The sequence below is a fragment of the Orcinus orca genome, chromosome 3 (genome assembly GCF_937001465.1).
Source record: "Orcinus orca chromosome 3, mOrcOrc1.1, whole genome shotgun sequence".
NCBI lineage: Eukaryota > Metazoa > Chordata > Mammalia > Artiodactyla > Delphinidae > Orcinus > Orcinus orca.
This window is the reverse complement of record NC_064561.1, coordinates 125,544,396-125,563,430: the sequence shown is the minus strand read 5'-3', so window position 1 is coordinate 125,563,430 and position 19,035 is coordinate 125,544,396. Positions and strand designations below refer to the sequence as shown.

The 19,035-nt window shown below is 42.0% G+C and overlaps 1 protein-coding gene and 1 long non-coding RNA gene across 2 annotated transcripts in view; one reads left to right on the top strand and one right to left on the bottom strand.

Moving 5' to 3' along the window:
- The window catches only part of SV2C (synaptic vesicle glycoprotein 2C), a 244,350-nt gene that overhangs the window by 52,349 nt on the left and 172,966 nt on the right, over window positions 1–19,035 (top strand). The window contains exon 2 of the mRNA XM_004270824.3: window positions 7,797–8,477. Within this exon, the coding sequence (XP_004270872.1) occupies window positions 7,898–8,477 (580 nt within the window). The 5' untranslated portion in view covers window positions 7,797–7,897. The remainder of the gene's footprint in view (window positions 1–7,796; window positions 8,478–19,035) is intronic.
- Window positions 1–19,035, bottom strand: part of LOC125963932 (uncharacterized) — a 498,665-nt gene that overhangs the window by 359,149 nt on the left and 120,481 nt on the right. The gene's annotated exons all lie outside the window — the stretch shown is intronic.

The window sequence follows — 19,035 nt, the reverse complement described above, 5'->3', positions numbered from 1 at the left end:
AATAATAGAAATAAAGTGCACGATAAATGTAATGGGCTTGAATCATCCCGAAACCATCCTCTACTCCCTAGTCCGTGGAAAAATTGTCTTCCATGAAACTGGTCCCTGGTGCCAAAAAGGTTGGGGACCACCAAAAGCAAAAAAAAACACTCTAAGAGCTCCTACCATATATTACTGTTGTGAGATAATACCTCTGAAGTACTTAGTACATGGTTGACATAATAATAGGTGAGCTGTTATTAAAATAAGCGATTCTTCCAGCATCCAGAAGATTCTAGAAAGTTTTGGGGAGGAGGAGTTTTCCAAATCTTTTGATGATTGTTGTGATGAGGGGTAAAGCAGAAGGAAAGACCGGAGGTTTGGGCACAGTGTGGGGAAACCAGAGAACACGTGTGTGCATGTGTGGGGATTGTCCATGATGGGAACATGTGTAGGATGGTTTTGAAATAAGAGGTGGTGTTAGTGGATACATGCTGTTTGGCATGAACCATCAAAGGGAAAAAAAGAAAAGCTAAAACTCTGTCTTGCCAGAATACCTCTCATTTATTTGTGTGACATGTCATTTGTGCAAAATGATTGTCACACACAAGATTGTGCGTATCATTAACTATATCACATAAGCTTTGCTGTAAATATTACTCAGTTGTTACAGCTGCTTCTATAAATATAGTTTTTAATCAGCTGTGGGTCCTGCCACTTACAGTGATTAGCGGGCATCTAAACAAGTATTTATTAAATGCTAATTATGGGAGATACTGTTAATGCTCTGACCAGATACCGTGTGTCTTTGCTTCCATCAGCCAGCACCTGTATCTCTTCAGAGGACCACCCTTGTGCTACTGGAACTGCTTTGCCTTTTGAGTCAGAGTTGGAAGTGCCTATGTTCCATCCTCGCCCGGGGTGGGGAAGGGGTGCGGACGGCACGTAGCCAACAGTGGTCAGGTGTGGGGAGCAGGGAAGCCCAGCACCTTTGCCTTGAGTGGGAATAACTCGGGCATAACTTCCATTCCTGACTTGCTCTGCAGAATCAGCCTGACGCTTGCCCCACAGCATACTGCCTAAAATTGTGGTCCTATGTTGATCGTCTCCCACCCTTGCCTGCACCCACAATGGCTTCGCCCACTCCCTTACCAGTTCTTCTGTAATAAACGATTCACACCTGACTCCTCCTCACAGGCTCTGCTTCTGGGGAACCCAAATTAAAAGTACTTAATATACATCGACTTCTGTCCTGAGCACAGTAAAAACACCAGCTCATCTAACCCTCAGCACACTGTAAAGTATATCGTTTTCCTTGTTTCGTGGAGAAGCACACTGATGAGAATAAAGAAGGGGCAGCATGTGCTTCCCTGGAGGTTAGAGCTTCATCCCTGCCCTCCTGGCTCCAGACGTCTTATTTAACATGACTCTCTTATCTTTTGAAGTATAGCCAACATCTTGGGCTAGTTTATCTGAACAAACAAGACCATATTTTGAAATTACTATCCATATAAAGCCCATCACTGATGAAAGATATCATGGTAATTCTTGTTTCAGAACCTATATCACGATTTAGCCAAGAGGCTATAAAACCATTTGTGTATAGGAAAGACAAGTTACCAGAATGAACAGTAATGACTAGGAAGAATGCTACCGAATTTATGAAGACCTCAGGGAGCGCACTGTGTGAAGCAGATGGGGAGAAGGGCAAGCCTGTGGGGTCAGACCATTGAGCTTGAGTGCCAGCATCGCCTCTGACAAGCTTTGTGACCTTGGGCTAGTTATTTAATCTCAGTAAGCCTTAATTTTCTCACCTGTAAAATGGACACTATAATATCTATTTTGTAGGATTGAGTAAGAATTAAATAAAAGAATAAAAGAATGTATATACAGTAAGTCCCCTACATATGAACGAGTTCCGTTCTGAGAGCACCTTCGTAAATCCTGTTTGTTTGTAAGTCCAACAAAGTTAGCCTAGGTACCCAACTAACACAATTGGCTAGATAGTACTGTACTATTATAGGTTTACAATACTTTTCACACAAATAATACATAAAAAACAAACAAAAAATACAGAAAACATTTTAAATCTTACAGTACAGTACTTTGAAAAGTATAGTACAGTACAACAGCTGGCATACAGGGGCTGGCACTGAGTGAACAGGCAAGAAGAGTTACTGACTGGAGGAGGGAGAGGAGGTGGGAGATGGTAGAGCTGTAGGATCGTCAGCAATAGGAGAAGGAGGGCGAGCTGCAATTTCACTCACGCCTGACGTTGATGTACAGGTTCTGGTTCCTTGCTGGATTCAATTCTATCTACCCTCTTGAAAAAACGATCCAGTGATGTCTGGGTAGTAGCTCTTTTTTTCTCATCATAGATGACACAGTAGCACTGGATTGCATTCTGAACGACTGCTGCAACCTTCGTGTACTGTTCTACGTCCGGGTCCTGTGCCTCAAAAACTAACAGTGCCTCCTCAAATAAAGAAAATCCCCTTGCCATTTCTACATCATGAATCTCTTTGGTTCTTCAGTTACTTCGTCTTTCTCTTGTCTCTCTTTGTCCTTTCTCTGGGCCTCTAATTCCACAGCAAGGAGTTCAGTGAAGTCATCGTCTTGCAGATCTAGCTCCAGCTTCTTGCTGAGGGTCACTAAGTTGCTGAAGACCTCTTTGGACTCCTCACCCACCTTCTCAAATCCACGGAAATCGTGAACAAACTGTGGGCAGAGGTTCTTCCAAACCCCACGGTGATGGCTGTAACCTCACGTCAGGCAAAGTCAGTGTTTTTTATGGCCTTGTAAATGTTATAGTCCTTCCAAAATTGTCTCAAGGTTGTTCCTGATTCATCACTCTCCTTTACTTCCCGATGAAAAGCGTGACGTAAATTATATTTCTTAAAAGTCGCTATGACTCCCTGGTCCATAGGTTGGATGGGCGACGTAGTATTTGATGGCAGATGCACTACTTTGACCTTGGGATGAAAGTCGTCCATAAATGGGGGGTGGCCCAGAGTATTGTCGAGCAGCAAAAGAATATTGAATGGGATGTCCTTCTCCAAGCAATATTTCTCTACCTCCAGGATAAAGTGGTGGAAAAACCAGTCCTGGAAAATGGCCTGTGTAACCCAGGCTTTGGGGTTACTCTTCCACACGAACACAAGGAAGAGTGTTTGGCTCTCTTGGCTATGTTTTTAAGGGCTGTTGGGTTCTCTGAATGATAAACTAAGAGAGCGTCAGCTTCATATCGCCGGAAGCATTGCCACCAAACAACAGGGTTAGCCTATCCTCTGCTGCTTTATAACCTGACATCACCTTTTCCTCCTTACTGATGTAACTTTGGTCTGGCATCCTCTTCCAGTACAGCCCTGTCTCATCCACATTAAAAACCTGCTCAGGTAAATACGTGTCTTCATCAATAATTACTCGAAGCGTTTCAGGAAATTCATGGGCTGCTACCGTATCTGCACTCTCCGCCTCGCCACTTACTTTTACATTGTGAAGGTTGGCTCTAGCCTTGAACGCATAAAACCAGCCGTGGATGGCATTAAAAGACACACCTTCTGATTCTTCACTGTGTTTCTTCTTCAAGTCTTCATAAAGGCTTTTAGCTTTCTCTTGAATCAGCATTAAGCTGAGCAGGACTTGATGCTGATGCTGAGAAGTTTCTCCATCTCCATCGCTTTTCCACGCTTCTTCAGTATTATTGTCAACATCATTGACACAGCAGACTTCACGTTTTCATGATCTTGTCCTTGTTCTTTAGAATAATGCCAGTGGTTGAACAGTTCATGTTATAAGAACGAGCGACATCTAGCATCTTTTCACCTCGCTCCACTCAATTATTTTCCCTTTTGTTTCCATTGTTATCGCTTGGCGCTTCTTAGCAGTACCAGCTACATCTCTGCTGCTTTTACCCTTGCCTCTGAACATCCTGGGCTTGATATAAAGATACTATAGTACTGTACTCTATACAGTACTGTATAGTAAAGTACACAAAAGCACAGCCACTTGTAGAGGATGCACTCACGTGACAATGTATGCCAGACACACGGAATAACTTACGTGATTGGACGTGCAAACACACGTTCGCATCTTTTGACAGTTCGCAACTTGAAGGTTCCTATGTAGGGCACTTACTGTAAAATTCTTATCACAGTTCTTGGCATAGAGTAAACACTGAATCAACCGTTTTTCATTAAAACGGTGCCTGGCACATATATGTGGTGTAACTGGGTGATTCACCCTGAAACGGAGGTATGTTGTTTGCAGACCTTGACGATGTGATAAGCAGCTGCTCATGGACGTCCCTTAGGCCACCCCTGGTGTGCAGGCCACACCTCAGAACTGCTGCTTTAAGGCAGGCCTGGCCTTCCAGCACAGATCCCAGGCCGCCATCTTCCTGGTGACCTTTGGAAAGAGCCCAGCTTTTTGCATTTTTCCATTTACCAGAAAGAGTAATAGTCATAGATAACTCTCCCCCTGTGTAATCTGCCCACTGGCCAAACATCTTGCATATTTTCCAGGTATAGGTGGTAGAAACTTACTTTCCGGTTTAACATTTTATTTTGGGGCCATTGCAGATTCACATGAAGTCCTTGGTCTCTCGGTGTTATTTCTTAGGACTTCATGTGAATCTGCAATGGCCCCAAAATAAAATGTTAAGTCCTCCGATCCTGCCCTTCCCCAAGTCTTCCTCCAATGGCGACATCTACAAACATCTGGATTTAAACCGAAGTTTTGAATAAGAATTCCTCATTGCCCGTTTTAATGCAAAAGCACTGAAAAATCTGCTTTACTTTAGTGAGACTACAAACTGTAAGACCTAATCTCTTCCATCAACGATCCAGAAATCAACTGGAGCCTCGATTTTTGGCTGGGGAGCCCAGAGTCCCAAAGAGAACTCACAGACACACCAGCTTTGTTTTAACCTCAGAGTCAAAAACGGTTTCACAAGAGGTGTTTTTTTTCTCTTTTTCAAAACCAAAATGTTTAATTGTAAAATTTTTTTAAATGTCTTTTCATTACTCATGTGATTAGATTCCTTAGGGAGTTAGAAGTATCCGTTTTCTAGTCACAATCATGACTTTCAGGACACCATGCCTGTTTCCTGTCATCGACGTGGCTCCCATACTAGGAAATTTTGGTGGGTGAGAGCCCCTTAAAGCCTGGGATGAGAAGATTTGTGCCTGGGAACGAAAGCAGGAGAGTCAAATACAGTCAATTTCTTTACTGTTTATTAGAAAAAACAATTGAGGAAGCTTCCCGTTACTAACCAGCATGCTGTTTGTAGATGGCATGTCACAGGGGTCAGGCTCTGCTTTCACACTCACCGGTCTTTTCATTTAATGGTGTTTTTGCTGCCGTGGTGCCCAGGAAGCAGCTGATGTGCCGTGTCTGATTTAACCGTCCATTTATGAATGGTAGACCAGCTGGCTCTATTTGTTGTGTGAAATCTTTTAATTTTGCTTTTCATTTTTAAAGTAGGAGACATCTCTCCATCGCCAACATCCTCTATCGTCATCCTCCCTTCTTCTCTCTTTTCCTGCCTCCCCCTTACCTTTCTGAGTGCTCCATCCTCAACCTCGTTTCTCACTGCCTTCCCATCTTACTCTCCATATGGATCCTCCCATCTCTCCCTTCCCCTGCCTCTCAGCTCTCCAAAACAGAAAGAAAAGGGAGAACAAACAGGGACATCGTTAAGACATTTGGCAAAAAAGCCTTGTAATCATATGTTTATTTTCATTTCATTTTGTCTTTTTCTAAAACACAGGCCTGAGCAGAGCCATGCTTCCGTTTTGCCTACTGGCCATTTGCAGGTATCCAGTGGTAATGATGCCCAATCCATTTACAAACAAACATCTTTTTGTCTCTATTGCTGGGTGTGTCTGTCATGTCTGGAAGAGCAGTTTAAATGTACATTTGTAATAGCCGCTTACCAAGTATTTTACACTGGATGCAAAAGAAGAGAGTAGAAATGGCCATTCTATGAATCAGTATTTGGAATACTGCTACAGCACAAGGCTTGGGGAATTAATGACGGGGGAGGATGATTTTTTTCACCTTCATATCATTTCTGTGCAAGGTGGGCCTGATATTGGCTGACTTGGGCCACCAGAGCAGACAGTTCAGTGGACAAGTGAAAGAAGTCATCCTGATTGAGCCAGGACCTAAGGGGCTGTCCATGAGAAAGGACCAAGTGATGGGTCCTGGGAGGCTGCTGACTCTGGTATCCAAGGCAGCAGCTAACTGCAGTCAGATAAGGTGGCAGGCAGTGTGTGTGTGTTAGGGGGGTGGGTGTCTAGAGATGAAGAAGGTAGGGACAAAGCCTGGGGTTCTTACAGGGTGCGTTGGGAAGGGAGTGGCTTCCCTGTCCCTGCTGGCCTGGGGGTGGCTTCTGAAACGGCACATCCCCACTGGACAAGTCACATGTTCTAATTCAGTGATTATCAAAAATCTCTGTCAAATCATTTGATGAACCCTTCCAATTTCCTACAGATATGACTGCCATACTAGGGGAGAATACTCATTGTCAGTTTGGGGTGCCATGTGAGTCTCTGTTATCATTTACTGGAAGGAGATACAATGAAGGTAGAAAGGAAATGTATTTTATAAATATTTATAGGCATAACTCAGAGATATTGCTGGTTTGGTTCCAGACTGTCATGGTAAAGTGAATATTGCAATAAAGCAAGTCACACAAATTTTTTTGGTTTCCCAGTGCTGTAAAAGTTATGTTTGTACTATACTGTAGTTGGTTAAGTGTGCAATAGCATTATATCTAAAAAATAATAGACCATACCTTAATTAGAAAATGCTTTATTGCTAAAAAACGCTAAACATCACTTGAGCCTTCAGCAAGTCATAGTAGTGACATCAAAGATCACTGATCACAGATCACATGACAAATAAGGAAAAAGTTTGAAATATTACAAGAATTTCCAAAATGTGACAGAGAGACAAAGTGAGCAAATATTGTTGCAAAAATGGCGCTAATAGATTTGCTTGACCCTCGGCTGCCACAAACATTTAACGTGCTGAAAATACAGTATCTGGGCTTCCCTGGTGGCGCAGTGGTTGAGAGTCCACCTGCCGATGCAGGGGACACGGGTTCGTGCCCCGGTCCGGGAAGATCCCACATGCTGCGGAGCGGCTGGGCCCGTGAGCCATGGCCGCTGAGCCTGCGCGTCCGGAGCCTGTGCTCCGCAACGGGAGAGGCCACAGCAGTGAGAGGCCCGCGTACTGCGAAAAAAAAGAAAAAAAAAGAAAATACAGTATCTGCAAAGCGCAATAAAGCAAAGCACAGTAAAATGAGGTGTACCCATATATGATTTGATAGCATTGTATATAGGGATGCTTGCTTATTGTTTTGTTTGTTTTTTCATTGTGAGGGAATGAGGTCAGACAGGATTCTTTTATTATTCTGGGTTTGCCTTTGCAGCATATGTATGTATCTGTGAGCAATATTACTTGTCTCCGTCAGGGTCTGTCTTTCTAGCACTTTCGAAATAAGTTGGATGTACTTATAAAGGTGTTAAGATATTCCGTTGTATTTTCAGGGGAATGCTTGTGCATTCTATGCAAACTTACCCAGGAGACAGAGTTCCTTAAAAACAATAATACTAATAGTAAAAACCCTAAATACTCCAAGTTCTGATCTCACTTGAGCAGAGAACCAGCAAACTGAGTGCTCAAAAGAAAGGAAAAGTGAATTCTGTGTCTTAGTCTATGGGACCAGTGAAAAGAGACCAAGAATTAGATGGTGAAAAAGCCATGGAAAAAAATTAAAAATATCTTCTGTGGTTTTTCTTCTCTTGCAGTTCCATCCTGAACCCAAAGTGGATGATGCTGTCAGGACTGAACCACTGACCAGAGTCTGTGAAAAATTCCCATCTTCTCATTGGCCATCAGTTGAGGTAAGATGGAAGACTCCTATAAGGATAGGACTTCACTGATGAAGGGTGCCAAGGACATTGCCAGAGAGGTGAAGAAACAGACTGTAAAGAAGGTGAATCAAGCAGTGGACCGGGCCCAGGATGAATACACCCAGAGGTCCTACAGTCGCTTCCAAGACGAGGAAGAGGATGATGACTATTACCCACCGGGAGAAACCTATAATGGGGAGGCCAATGATGATGAAGGCTCCAGTGAAGCAACTGAGGGTCACGATGAAGATGATGAAATCTACGAAGGGGAGTATCAGGGCATCCCCAACATGAACCAAGGGAAAGACAGCATTGTGGCAGTGGGGCAGCCCAAGGGCAATGAGTACAAGGACCGCCAGGAGCTGGAATCAGAGAGGAGAGCTGACGAGGAAGAGCTAGCCCAGCAGTATGAGCTGATAATCCAAGAGTGTGGTCACGGCCGCTTCCAGTGGGCCCTTTTCTTTGTCCTGGGCATGGCCCTGATGGCAGATGGCGTGGAGGTGTTTGTCGTGGGCTTTGTTTTGCCCAGCGCTGAGACAGACCTGTGCATACCAGATTCGGGATCCGGATGGCTAGGTGAGTGCATCATGTCAGAGAGGCACATTCTGAAACTGCTTTATTTGTTGAGGACAGTTAACAAATAGAATAAATACTTTTCGTATGGAGCCCTGCATTTTGTCCAACACCTGAAAAATTTTAAACATGCAAAGGAATCAAAAGAATGGTACAGTGATGCCCATATATATCCACCACCCAGATTCTCTAGTTAAGATTTACTGTATTTTCTTTATCACCTAGCCATCCATCTATCTGTCTATCTATCCGTCAATCCCACTTTTATTTTTATGCATTTTGAAGTAAGTTAGAGCAATACATTTTAACTTACACTATTACAAATGTTGCATTAGTTTCTCCTTTATTAACTTCCAAAGCCATTATATGAAACTTATCTGACACTTTTCTAAATACAGAGGTTAATTCTATAAAACTCTGACTAATGTGATTTCAAATTTATCTATAACATTATGGTTTAAATAATTTCGGGACTCTAACAATTTTTATTTTTTCTATAATCTATGTGTATGTTTGCTTGTTGGTTTTTTTCAGTTACCTTTACTTATAGAATTGTCTCTAGATGACTTTTTCCTTTTCCAAGTTTGTACCTTTTTGCCTACACTGGAAAAACTTCCTTTCCTCATAGGACTTAAAAATCGATTTCAAATCATATTAATATTTAAATTATATGTGTTAAAATAATATGATCTCTCTATAAAATATCTAGAGAGCAGGTTTGATTTTTGTTTTAAAGTTACCATGCACTCAAGGTTCATATTGTTACACAGCTCTAGTTAACATTCCCACTTGCCTATGGGAGTGAAAACAAGAAGGCCAAGAAACATGCGCACAGCAGACTATCCCCAAAGCTTAAGGTCCACGTCAAACACTTGGTACGTTAAGTCATGAGGCCTTTCAAACCCCTTTTGCTCAGCTCACCTCAGAGAACATGTTTATGTGCATATTAAACCTTTATGTGTTTCAGAGTCTGTGAAAGAAAGAAAGAATACTTGGTGTCTCTGTTTCCAAGGGACTTTTTAGAACTAAAGTTTGAAAAACCAAAGCATACAAATCTTTTTGTAGTTTAGTAACTCTATTAAGTAATGTTACAATTATTGATGCTGAGAATTTTTCTGTGTAAAAAAAATTAAATGTCATCTACTTACCTGCTCTATGACAACATAAGAGAGAGAATCATGCATGAGACAGGATTTACATCTTGTTTCTCTTATATGATCCACTCCTAGCATTTGTTTCTTTTTTTATTTTTAAATATTCATTATAAAATTTTATTTTTAAAAAATTTTTATTGAAATATAGTTGATTTACAATGTGTTAGTTGCAGGTATACAGCGAAATGATTGTTATACCTATATATCTTTTTTAGATTCTTTTCCATTATAGGTTATTACAAAATATTGAGTATAGTTCCCTGTGCTATACATTAGGTCCTTGTTGTATATCTATTTTATATATAGTAGTGTGTATATTTTCATCCCAAACTCCTAATTCATCCCTTCCCCCCTTTCTCCTTTGGTGACAGTAAGTTTGTTTGCTATGTCTGTGAGTCTGTGAGTCTGTCTGTGAGTTTCTGTTTTGTAAATAAGTTCATCTGTATTAATTTTTTAGATTCTGCATATAAGTGATATCATGTGATACTTGTCTTTCTCTGTCTGACTCAGGCATTTGTTTCTTTAATTTCGTACCTGGAAGAGATGGATCCATAGAAGCCAGGAGGGGTGAAGGGGAGGGAGTGGGGACGTATATTGATTGCATGGCTTTTGCTGTTAGATTCATTTGTGTGTTCAACTATCAAAATGCAAATCATGGTTCAGAGGAGGGTCCTTAGTTATTTGTCAGATTGATCATTTCAGCATATCTGTTTCATACGTAGCACTGTATTTTGTTTATTGTTTTTTCCTTGGTGAGCAAGTCTACCCACTGTAAGCCTCGGAGTCAAAATATTTATCATGATTTTGCTAATGGAATATATCAGCAGAATGTTTTAAGAAGACAGATAGTTAGAAATACATCTACACAAATATTCAGTACTTGCAGGCTTAAATTTAGAGTAGCAAACTTTTCATGTTATGATCCTAGCTTTTGTATTGGAAGCATTTCAGAAAAATCTAAGCTGAGCTTGCCCTTTATCTTCTCTGTGCTGAATGGAAGTGCAGTATCACATGCGGGGCTCCTGTCAGTCTTTCCCATAAACCCTGATGGTGCTGCACACTCCCAGGTGGCATGCACAAGTGTAGATGATGCTGGGGAACAATAGGAGCGTAGATATTTTCATCTCTTCGTAAATGTTGCCTGCTTTAGTGAGTTAAAAATGTGGCCCCAGGAATGTGTGGTTTCACTCCATGTTGGGAGTCCTCCACAGAAGCATTTTAATGGTCTCCTAACTGTGCCTTCCAGACTCGCATTTCAATTAATTTGCCGTTGTAATTCCACTTATAATTGCATTCTAATGGAGTCTTTTTTAGACAAGCATGTAAATTGTTTTGCCATTTTCATTTCATCGGATAATAGCTTTGTAATATAATTACCACACTAAGTCATAGCAGTGGGATCAAAATGCAAGAGAGGAAGATGCATGACCCATGTTTGGTAGCCTTGGGAGGAGATAAATTTGCAAAATAATTTCTCATTTGCCACTAAGCACTGTGTCATTTCCCTCAAGGAAAACTAGGAATGAAAAATGCTAACCAATTTATGTTTTAATTTTGGGGAAGATAGCTCCTCTCTTTGTGTTTGCTAGAAGATTGACTTCCAGGTAGTCAAGGGCATACCTTGTGTGCGTGTGTCTGTGCATATGGCCTGTGTGCATATGTAACATTGTTAATCGGGCTGGGAAGAGGTTAGAGCAAATATTTAATTAATTATCTAATGAGCTGTCCTTTGGGGGCATAAGTACCATCCCTTTAAGATGATCCATTTTCTATTGCCAAAGTCTGTTTATTGAGCATTTATTATGTGCAAATCACAATGTTACCACAGGGGATAACAGGACAAAAAACAAAAGCAAAAGAGGGTTTGTGTATCCAAGGAAGTCATAGTTCAGCACGGAGAAACGACAGATGTCTGCACACCGCCAGGACAAGGAAGCAAGTATCAATAACCAGAAGGGAAGTGTAAATAAAGAGACTTCAGGCTGGGAGCCCACGTAAGGGGTACAGACCTGACTAAGGCAGTGGAAGGAAGGTGTGGATTGGAGAGCTGGTCCAGGGGTAGAGTCAGCAAGGATCTGGTCATTGGTTAGTTTGGAAGGGGGAGGAAGAGGGCAGTTTCTGAAAGGAAGGAAATCCATCAAGTTAGGTAATGCAGAGTATAGGTTTCAGCATGAGGGAGAAAGAAGAAAGGTTTAGTTTTAGACTCATCACTTGGAGATTTGGGGGGGCGAGCAACCGAAGAAGAGCGTCCAGTGGGCCACTGCCCATTTGGGCTAAGGTGCCGAGCATTTTGAGGGCCATCTCATTTCAGATGAAACTGCCCACGACCTTAACCAGGGAGAGGGCGGCTTCCTGCCAGATACTGCTCGTGGGACTGGTGGTGAGGAAAATGTCCTCAAGGAGGCTGTAAAGAAGCATCCAGGAGAGAGAGGAGGTCCGCAAGTTGCTGGAAGAAGGAAGGGATGTGCGAGTCTTAGGTGCTGCCCAGTCTTGTCATAAAGATTGAAACGGGCTCCTCAGGCCTGGCATGTTAAGAAGGTTTTGGCTGCTACTAATGGTTCTTCAAACAGGCATGGTGTGCCAGGCTAGGAAGTCTTTTTAAGGGAAGAGTCTGTGTGTATTGAGTGAAGTGACAGTACATCCTCCAGATTCCCAGCCCCGTCACAGGGTCGCACAGGCATCAAGCATTCTCCCTTCCCAGTGCTGTGCCTCACAGCTGATGCAGTGCGAGTGAGCCCTCTCTGACCACATCTTAGTTCCTCTAAGAGTAGTTGAGCGGGGCGGGTTGGCTTCTAAGGAAAGCCTCAGGCAGGAAGGATGTGTGGCGGTATCAGCCCCAAGGCATGACCAGGCTGAGCCGCATCCCAGCTCTCGCCCATCAGAGCACAGCAAGCACCTCACTGGCTGCTCTTTCCTTGTGCTCTTCCTTCAGAGGGGGCTGTTTCCTCCTGAGACCCACCTAGTGAAGCAGGAAGCCTGATCATTATTGGTCTGCCTGCTTTCTGGGTGGGGATCACAAAGCTTAGTCATTTTTAGGAATTAAAACATGATCATGGCCAAGTGTTGACTAGTACAAAGTAGATGGAATATAATATATTCTTAACCAAAGCATAGTGGGAACTAAGCCTGAACTCAATGATAACTAAACACCATCTAAGTGTTTCTTCTATCATTTATCAACTATAACGCCTAATTTCCACATGGCCTGGTGATTTTCAGGATGAGTTTTGGTAGTGTAGGTGGGACAAAGCCAGATTACCGTAGGATTAAAAAGTGAAAGGAGTTAAGCAAAATGGAAATAGCAAGGCCATTTCATTCGATAAGTATTAGTTGAGCACCACCTGTGAGCCAGATACCTGACAAGGTACATCAGGAGATATTCTGATGAGTATATTGTGATCTGTGTCATCCAGGAACTTTTTTGTCCAGTGGTATAAGTACTTTGTGAAGAGATCAATGTAAGTACATTATGTTTTTTCCATGACAGAGTTATTGAGCACAGTGCTCTAGGATCACAGAGGAATTCCTTTGGGAAGTGGTAAAAAATTAATCTAGGAAGTGATGTTTAAATAGCGTTTTGAGGAATAAATAAGAATTTACCAGGCAGAAAAGAGGGAGAATGGCATTCCAGGAAGATGTTAAAGTTGTCAAAGGATCTGAACTTTGTGGGGGATTGTGGGGAGTTCGCCATGACAGGCAGATCTTGTTGGGGCAGACAAGGTCAAGTTGTGGGGCAAATCGTGAAAGACCTTAATACCAAGACAAGGGGTTTGGGTTTTATTCTGTAGTACGCAAGATGGCATCATCAGACCTGTAGTTTAGAGAACCACCTCTGTCAGCAGTGTGGGAAGTGAATTAGATGGGAAAGAGTCTTATAAAGTCAAATGGACATGAAATCTAAGTCTCTGCTACTTACTTTACGTGTGATGATTTGCAAGTAATTGACATTTCTCTGTGCCTCACATCTGTACACAGGGAATAAGAATACTCAATTAGATTGGGAGGATCAAATGAGAGAATGTGTGTATAGCTTTTAGCAAAGTACCTAATATGTAGAAAACCCTAATAAATGATAGTTGCTATAATAACTGTTAGAGGCATGAAAGTCAGTTAGGAGGCTAACAAGAAAGTGCAGGCAAAAAATAGTAGACTCTTGAACTAAATCAGTTAACAGGGTAAGAATAGGGAAATGTTTCTAAAAGAGACATGGCAAGATTTGGTGAATGAGAAAGATGGTAAGTAGAGAATTGAGGATGACATCCAAGGGGTTGGGCTTGAGAGGCTGGGCGGGCATTGGTATGGGCAACTGAGATTGAAGACAGAGAAGACAGAGCACGTGGGGATACTGATGAGGTCCATTTGGAGGGTGTTGCTCTGATGGGTAGGAGAGTAGTCAGGACCAGAGGATAGACGAGGGAGTCTGAAGAGGGAGGCGAACCATGGAGAACACAGCTAAACAGAAGGCGGAAAATGGCCAAATGAAGGTACCTGTCAGTTTAGCAAGGTGTTGGAGAATCTTTTGGCCCCCAAATATCTGATAGCCAGAAATAAATTCACCTGCATGGGGACACTTTTAAATTTGATGTATATGTTCATTTAGACACTTTGGTTCTGTGTAGCCCTCTTTGGAGGTAGATGGAGTAGGGGAGGGGGTGGTGATGGGACCTGCATCACCAGAGCAGACTCAGATTCATCTCCTACTTCTGCAGTTTATGTGAATAAAGGATTCCATAGCCAAACAGCAACAACACAATGTTTAAAGGTATCTTCTGGAATATCAGTGACTTCAGCTGCCACACTGGTATTACAGTAGGTTCAGTGTTTGATAAAGCAGTATTTATGGAGTGGTCATTATGTATGCGGCATGGCCCAAGGCCCTGTAAGGAAACTGAGATGAATAAGGCTTGGTTCCTGTTATCAGGGGAGATCATGGTATATTCCAGGTGTTGGTGCCTTAGTGATGGAGGCAAACCCTGTCGTCTTAAAGATGAGGGTAGGAGACCTAGGGAGTTCGGGTGACTTGCCTAGCCCGTGGCTAGGTATTAGCTGAGACAGACTATAGAACACACGCATATAGAACAACTCCTAATCCCACGCTCCTTTCCAGTTCTCTAATATTTTTATTTAAAATCCTCTTGATTGGGTTTGCTCCTGGAAGAATACAAGGCTCTCAATGATTGGCAAGACTGTGTCACTCTGGTATCTCAAGCAATGACCTAGAAATTCACTTTTTGTTTCTGGACTCCAGTAGTGTAATCACCTGATGAACTTACACATCTTTCTCCCTTTTCTAAAACGCTAATAGAAGATACCACCTGTTTTTTGTATTTATAGGAAGCACATAATGGCAGCAGTCACAAGTGAGAGATTTGATTGCCTTGGAGAATTAACCTATACAATCGGCCCATAGTGCAAAGTCATCTTAAAGAGGCAGAGTAGCAGAAGTTAAAGAGAAGGAATGTAAGCCCCTTGGGACCAGGGGGTTTTGTGTGTTATTCACTATTGTATTCTCCCTGCCCAGATCAGTGCCTGGTGCATGGTAGGATCTCAACAAATATTTGTTGAATGAATGAATGACAGTCTTTGAGATCATTAACACTTTAAGACCCCATTGACGGTATAGACATATCTAAATTAAAATGTGTTGTTTTGAATGGGAATTCAACAGTAATGGAGGAACACAAAAGGGAAAGTCATAGATACAGATGGTGGCAATGCCCTTCTAAATGCTGCTTGGGGTTGGGGTCTCCTGACCAAAGGATTTAACCTGTCTGGTTTGAGGGCTACATGTATTCCTATCGTAGTGAAGGCTGCATTAGGCAGTGTTGGCCTAGAGTTCGTGAAGGTATGAATCCTGTAGCTAAGACCTCTTGTTCTAACTCTATGCTCCAAAGTAACATGAAGACTTCAAGTTTAGCTCTCTAGAATTTGCCCATCAGGAATGTGCTTCCCAAAGGATGCCAGCCTTCTTGGCAATTCTGTGGTTTTTTGTTTTTACTAACTGGGCTTTTTCCATCAGTCTATGGTGAGGTTGACTATTGGGAGTCTGCTTCTGAGAGACAGATCTCTCCTTGGTGTGCTGCCATGTCCGGTTTCTGAACACGTAGAACCAAGGTCCAGACCAGGATTGGGAGGAAGTAGCTATCACCCTGGGAGGCCTACTTGGGTCATCACCTGGGTTTCCCAGAGAAATATCCCATCTGCAGTACATACTAGTTTTCCTTTAAAACATCTACAATAATGGCTAGATTTGATTGGCATATTGGGCAAAAGCAGAGCTAGACCAAGAACATTTAAAGCATTAAGAAGAGTATATTTGTATGTATGGAATTTTACTTGACCTTTTTTTTTCATTTTTGGAAGCTCTTGAAAGTTTTTAAAATATTTCTAAATAATTCTAGAATAAATACAGATTTTTGTGAGTTTATGATATATTTCTGGCTAGGAATGGAGCAGTGATTTTCACTTTACTCAATATTTTGCTATCAATCATTTCAAGGCAGACCCTTTGGCATTCCTTTATCTCCCATTGACAACTGTAGTGTTCATTCAACAAAAATTTTTTGAAAAAAAGAATTAAAATTAAAGAAGACTCAATAATTTATTGCCATTATATTCCTGGGTCTTATTTCCTTGGGTCTTTTACATCACCTACTATGTGACAAGCACTGTTTTAAACTCAAGATACGATAGTAAATAAAACAGAAAAAAAAAGATCTCTGGTAAGCCTTTAAGCATGTCTTTTAACCTCTTTTTATAGTTTTTACTTGGATGGTGTGGAATTCCTTAGAACATACAGAATTCTTTCTCTCTCTCTCTTTAATTTGCATTTACCACTTATAGAAAGGGTAGTTTCCTTGAAGGCTGGGCTGGATGGATATGACTTGAACTCAAACCTAATTTCTTTCTCCATCCCTCCATATGGTCCCTTATTCCTTTAGCTATTAACAAAACAAGAACAAGTTTGCTGGGATTTCTAGCTGCTTTATATCTAGATGTCTGTATTTGTGGGGGGAAAAAAGCTTCACGTTTCTGAGATCCCCTTTTTTAAGTCCCACTGACAGTGGTTTACCACTAGACTGCAGCAAAGTGCAGTGACTTCCTCCCTGTGTACTTAGCATCTTTCCAGGTGTGTATCACCCCTGCCCAGTGCTGCCAGGGGACCAGCATATATCCAAGCTGGTAACAAAGAGTGATGCAGAGTTTTTCCTCTTTTAGCTTTATTCTAAGATTTTAATCGTTTGGCATCTAGGTGTGCTCTTAAAACCTGTAGCTTTGTACCCTAAAAGTGTACGCTGCAGGTTTCAGGATCAGCAGCTCTGCAGCCTGCCCAATCCCATTGTTCTCTACGTCTGCCTCTGTATCTTGGAGGGAGGTTTGATCTCTGTTGTGAGTGCGCCCTCTGGCTCTGTTTAGCCTCTTGCTGTCATAGTGATCCTAATTGGAATTAAAAACTTATTATTGACTCAGAGAGAACATCCTTCCACCAAAACTAACAAAACCTTATTTGGATTCATTATTGCAAATGGGAAAAGAAGACTCAATAATTCATTGCCATTATACTCCTGTGTCTTATTCCCTTGGGTCTTTCACATGCTTCTGGGAAAAGAGAGGTTTCTGACATCCGAATGGAGTCGGACTAAGCAACCTGAAAAGATTCCTCCATCCAAGGAGTCTACAGGAGAGGAGTGAGCAGAAACGCTGTGTTGCATTCCTGAAACTCACCAATAAGTACGTTCTGGGACTGTGAAAGCGTGAAAGCATAGTACATGCCCTCTGTCACCCGGATGGTCCCTGGGGGATTTCCCACAATACAGCTTTGAACCTGAAGGCTGATTCTTGCATCCTGAGTCCCTATATCGCTATGTCCTAGATTATTCCTGGGTGAGGATTCTGATCCACTGGGAGTACTGGCTTTACATATCCTAATTCAGTCTGGCACTCAGAGTGAAGACACTGGAGAACTTGGTGATGTGTCATCGGATTAGGGAATCTGTTAATTGTGGACTTTGGTTTCAATAAGGCAATCAGAATTGTGAATCATCCGATAACTGGATCAAGCCAAATACAAATAATACAGACTTGTAGGTTTGAATTCTAAACACCAAGATGCAGCTGCACCTTTTCATGGGAAATCTAATGTCTCAATATTCTCACATAACAAGGGCTTTTATAGGACTTAAGTTTTCTGCAGAATGCTTCAGAGAGTAGGAAACGATTTGATTACATTCATCTTGAAACATTAGTCTGATGAATTGCTGATGTACGTATTCCCAACCCACGTATTTGCAAACTGACATTCTTATCTTACACTTTGAAATTTCTTATTCGTCTTTAAGGTTGTGAGAGGAAAAGTAAAAGAGGTCCTTGGTTATTGTTCTTACCTTCAATTTCAAAACTAAGGTCTGTAATCAAATACAAAATGATCGGCAAACAATGACTTCTTCCCATTAAAAATTTTAAATGTAAGGAATTTGCTTAAAAATAAAATGTAATGTTCCTTAAATTATTTTCACATCTCTCTGTTAAAGATGGTGAAGATGATAAATTTTATGAATATTTTACCACAATGAAAAAAAATGCAGTCTTCTTGTGCATATTAGGAATGAGCAAATATTTCTCAATATTGGAATATGCTTATTTCTACCATTAAATTTATTATTTTACTCTCAAGACAGAGTCTGGAAAAAGAGAAGCTGACAGCTGAGAAAACTGTTGCAAATCCTAATGAAAGTACTTTCCATAGCCAGCTTAATTTGTGGGGCTGCCATGTACAGTTGTGCAGGTTGTGACCTGCACAAAGACACCAGGCTGGTGGTGAAGGGGCTGGAATCCAGCCCTCCTCTACTCACCAAGCCACTCACCCAGGCTGGGGCTCTTTCCACCTGCCTGGAGGAAGGGTTGACTTTCTAATTCTTCTACTCCAAAGAGGTTCCTTTTGTCATTCATCCACCCAGATGAGCACCTTTTCCCAGTCACACAGAGGTGCCTTTTGCGCCTGGAGGCTCTGTTACTTGGGGATCAACATTAGGTAGTGAGGAACCTCAGGAGATACAAAGGAGAAGGGAGATAAGAAACCATGGTCTTGACCCTCCAAGAACTTAGGGCAGATTCAGAATATTCAAAGGAGTAAAAATGATCAAGGGGAAAGTATAACTAAAGTGCAAATATAGGGACTTCCCTGGTGGCACAGTGGTTAAGAATTCACCTGCCAATGCAGGGAACATGGGTCTGAGCCCTGGCCTGGGAAGATCCCACATGCCACGGAGCAACTAAGCCTGTGCGCCACAACTACTGAGCCTGCACTCTAGAGCCCACGAGCCACCACTACTGAGCCCACATGCTGCAAGTACGAAGCCCATGCGCCTAGAGCCCGTGCTCCGCAACAAGAGAAGCCACTGCAATGA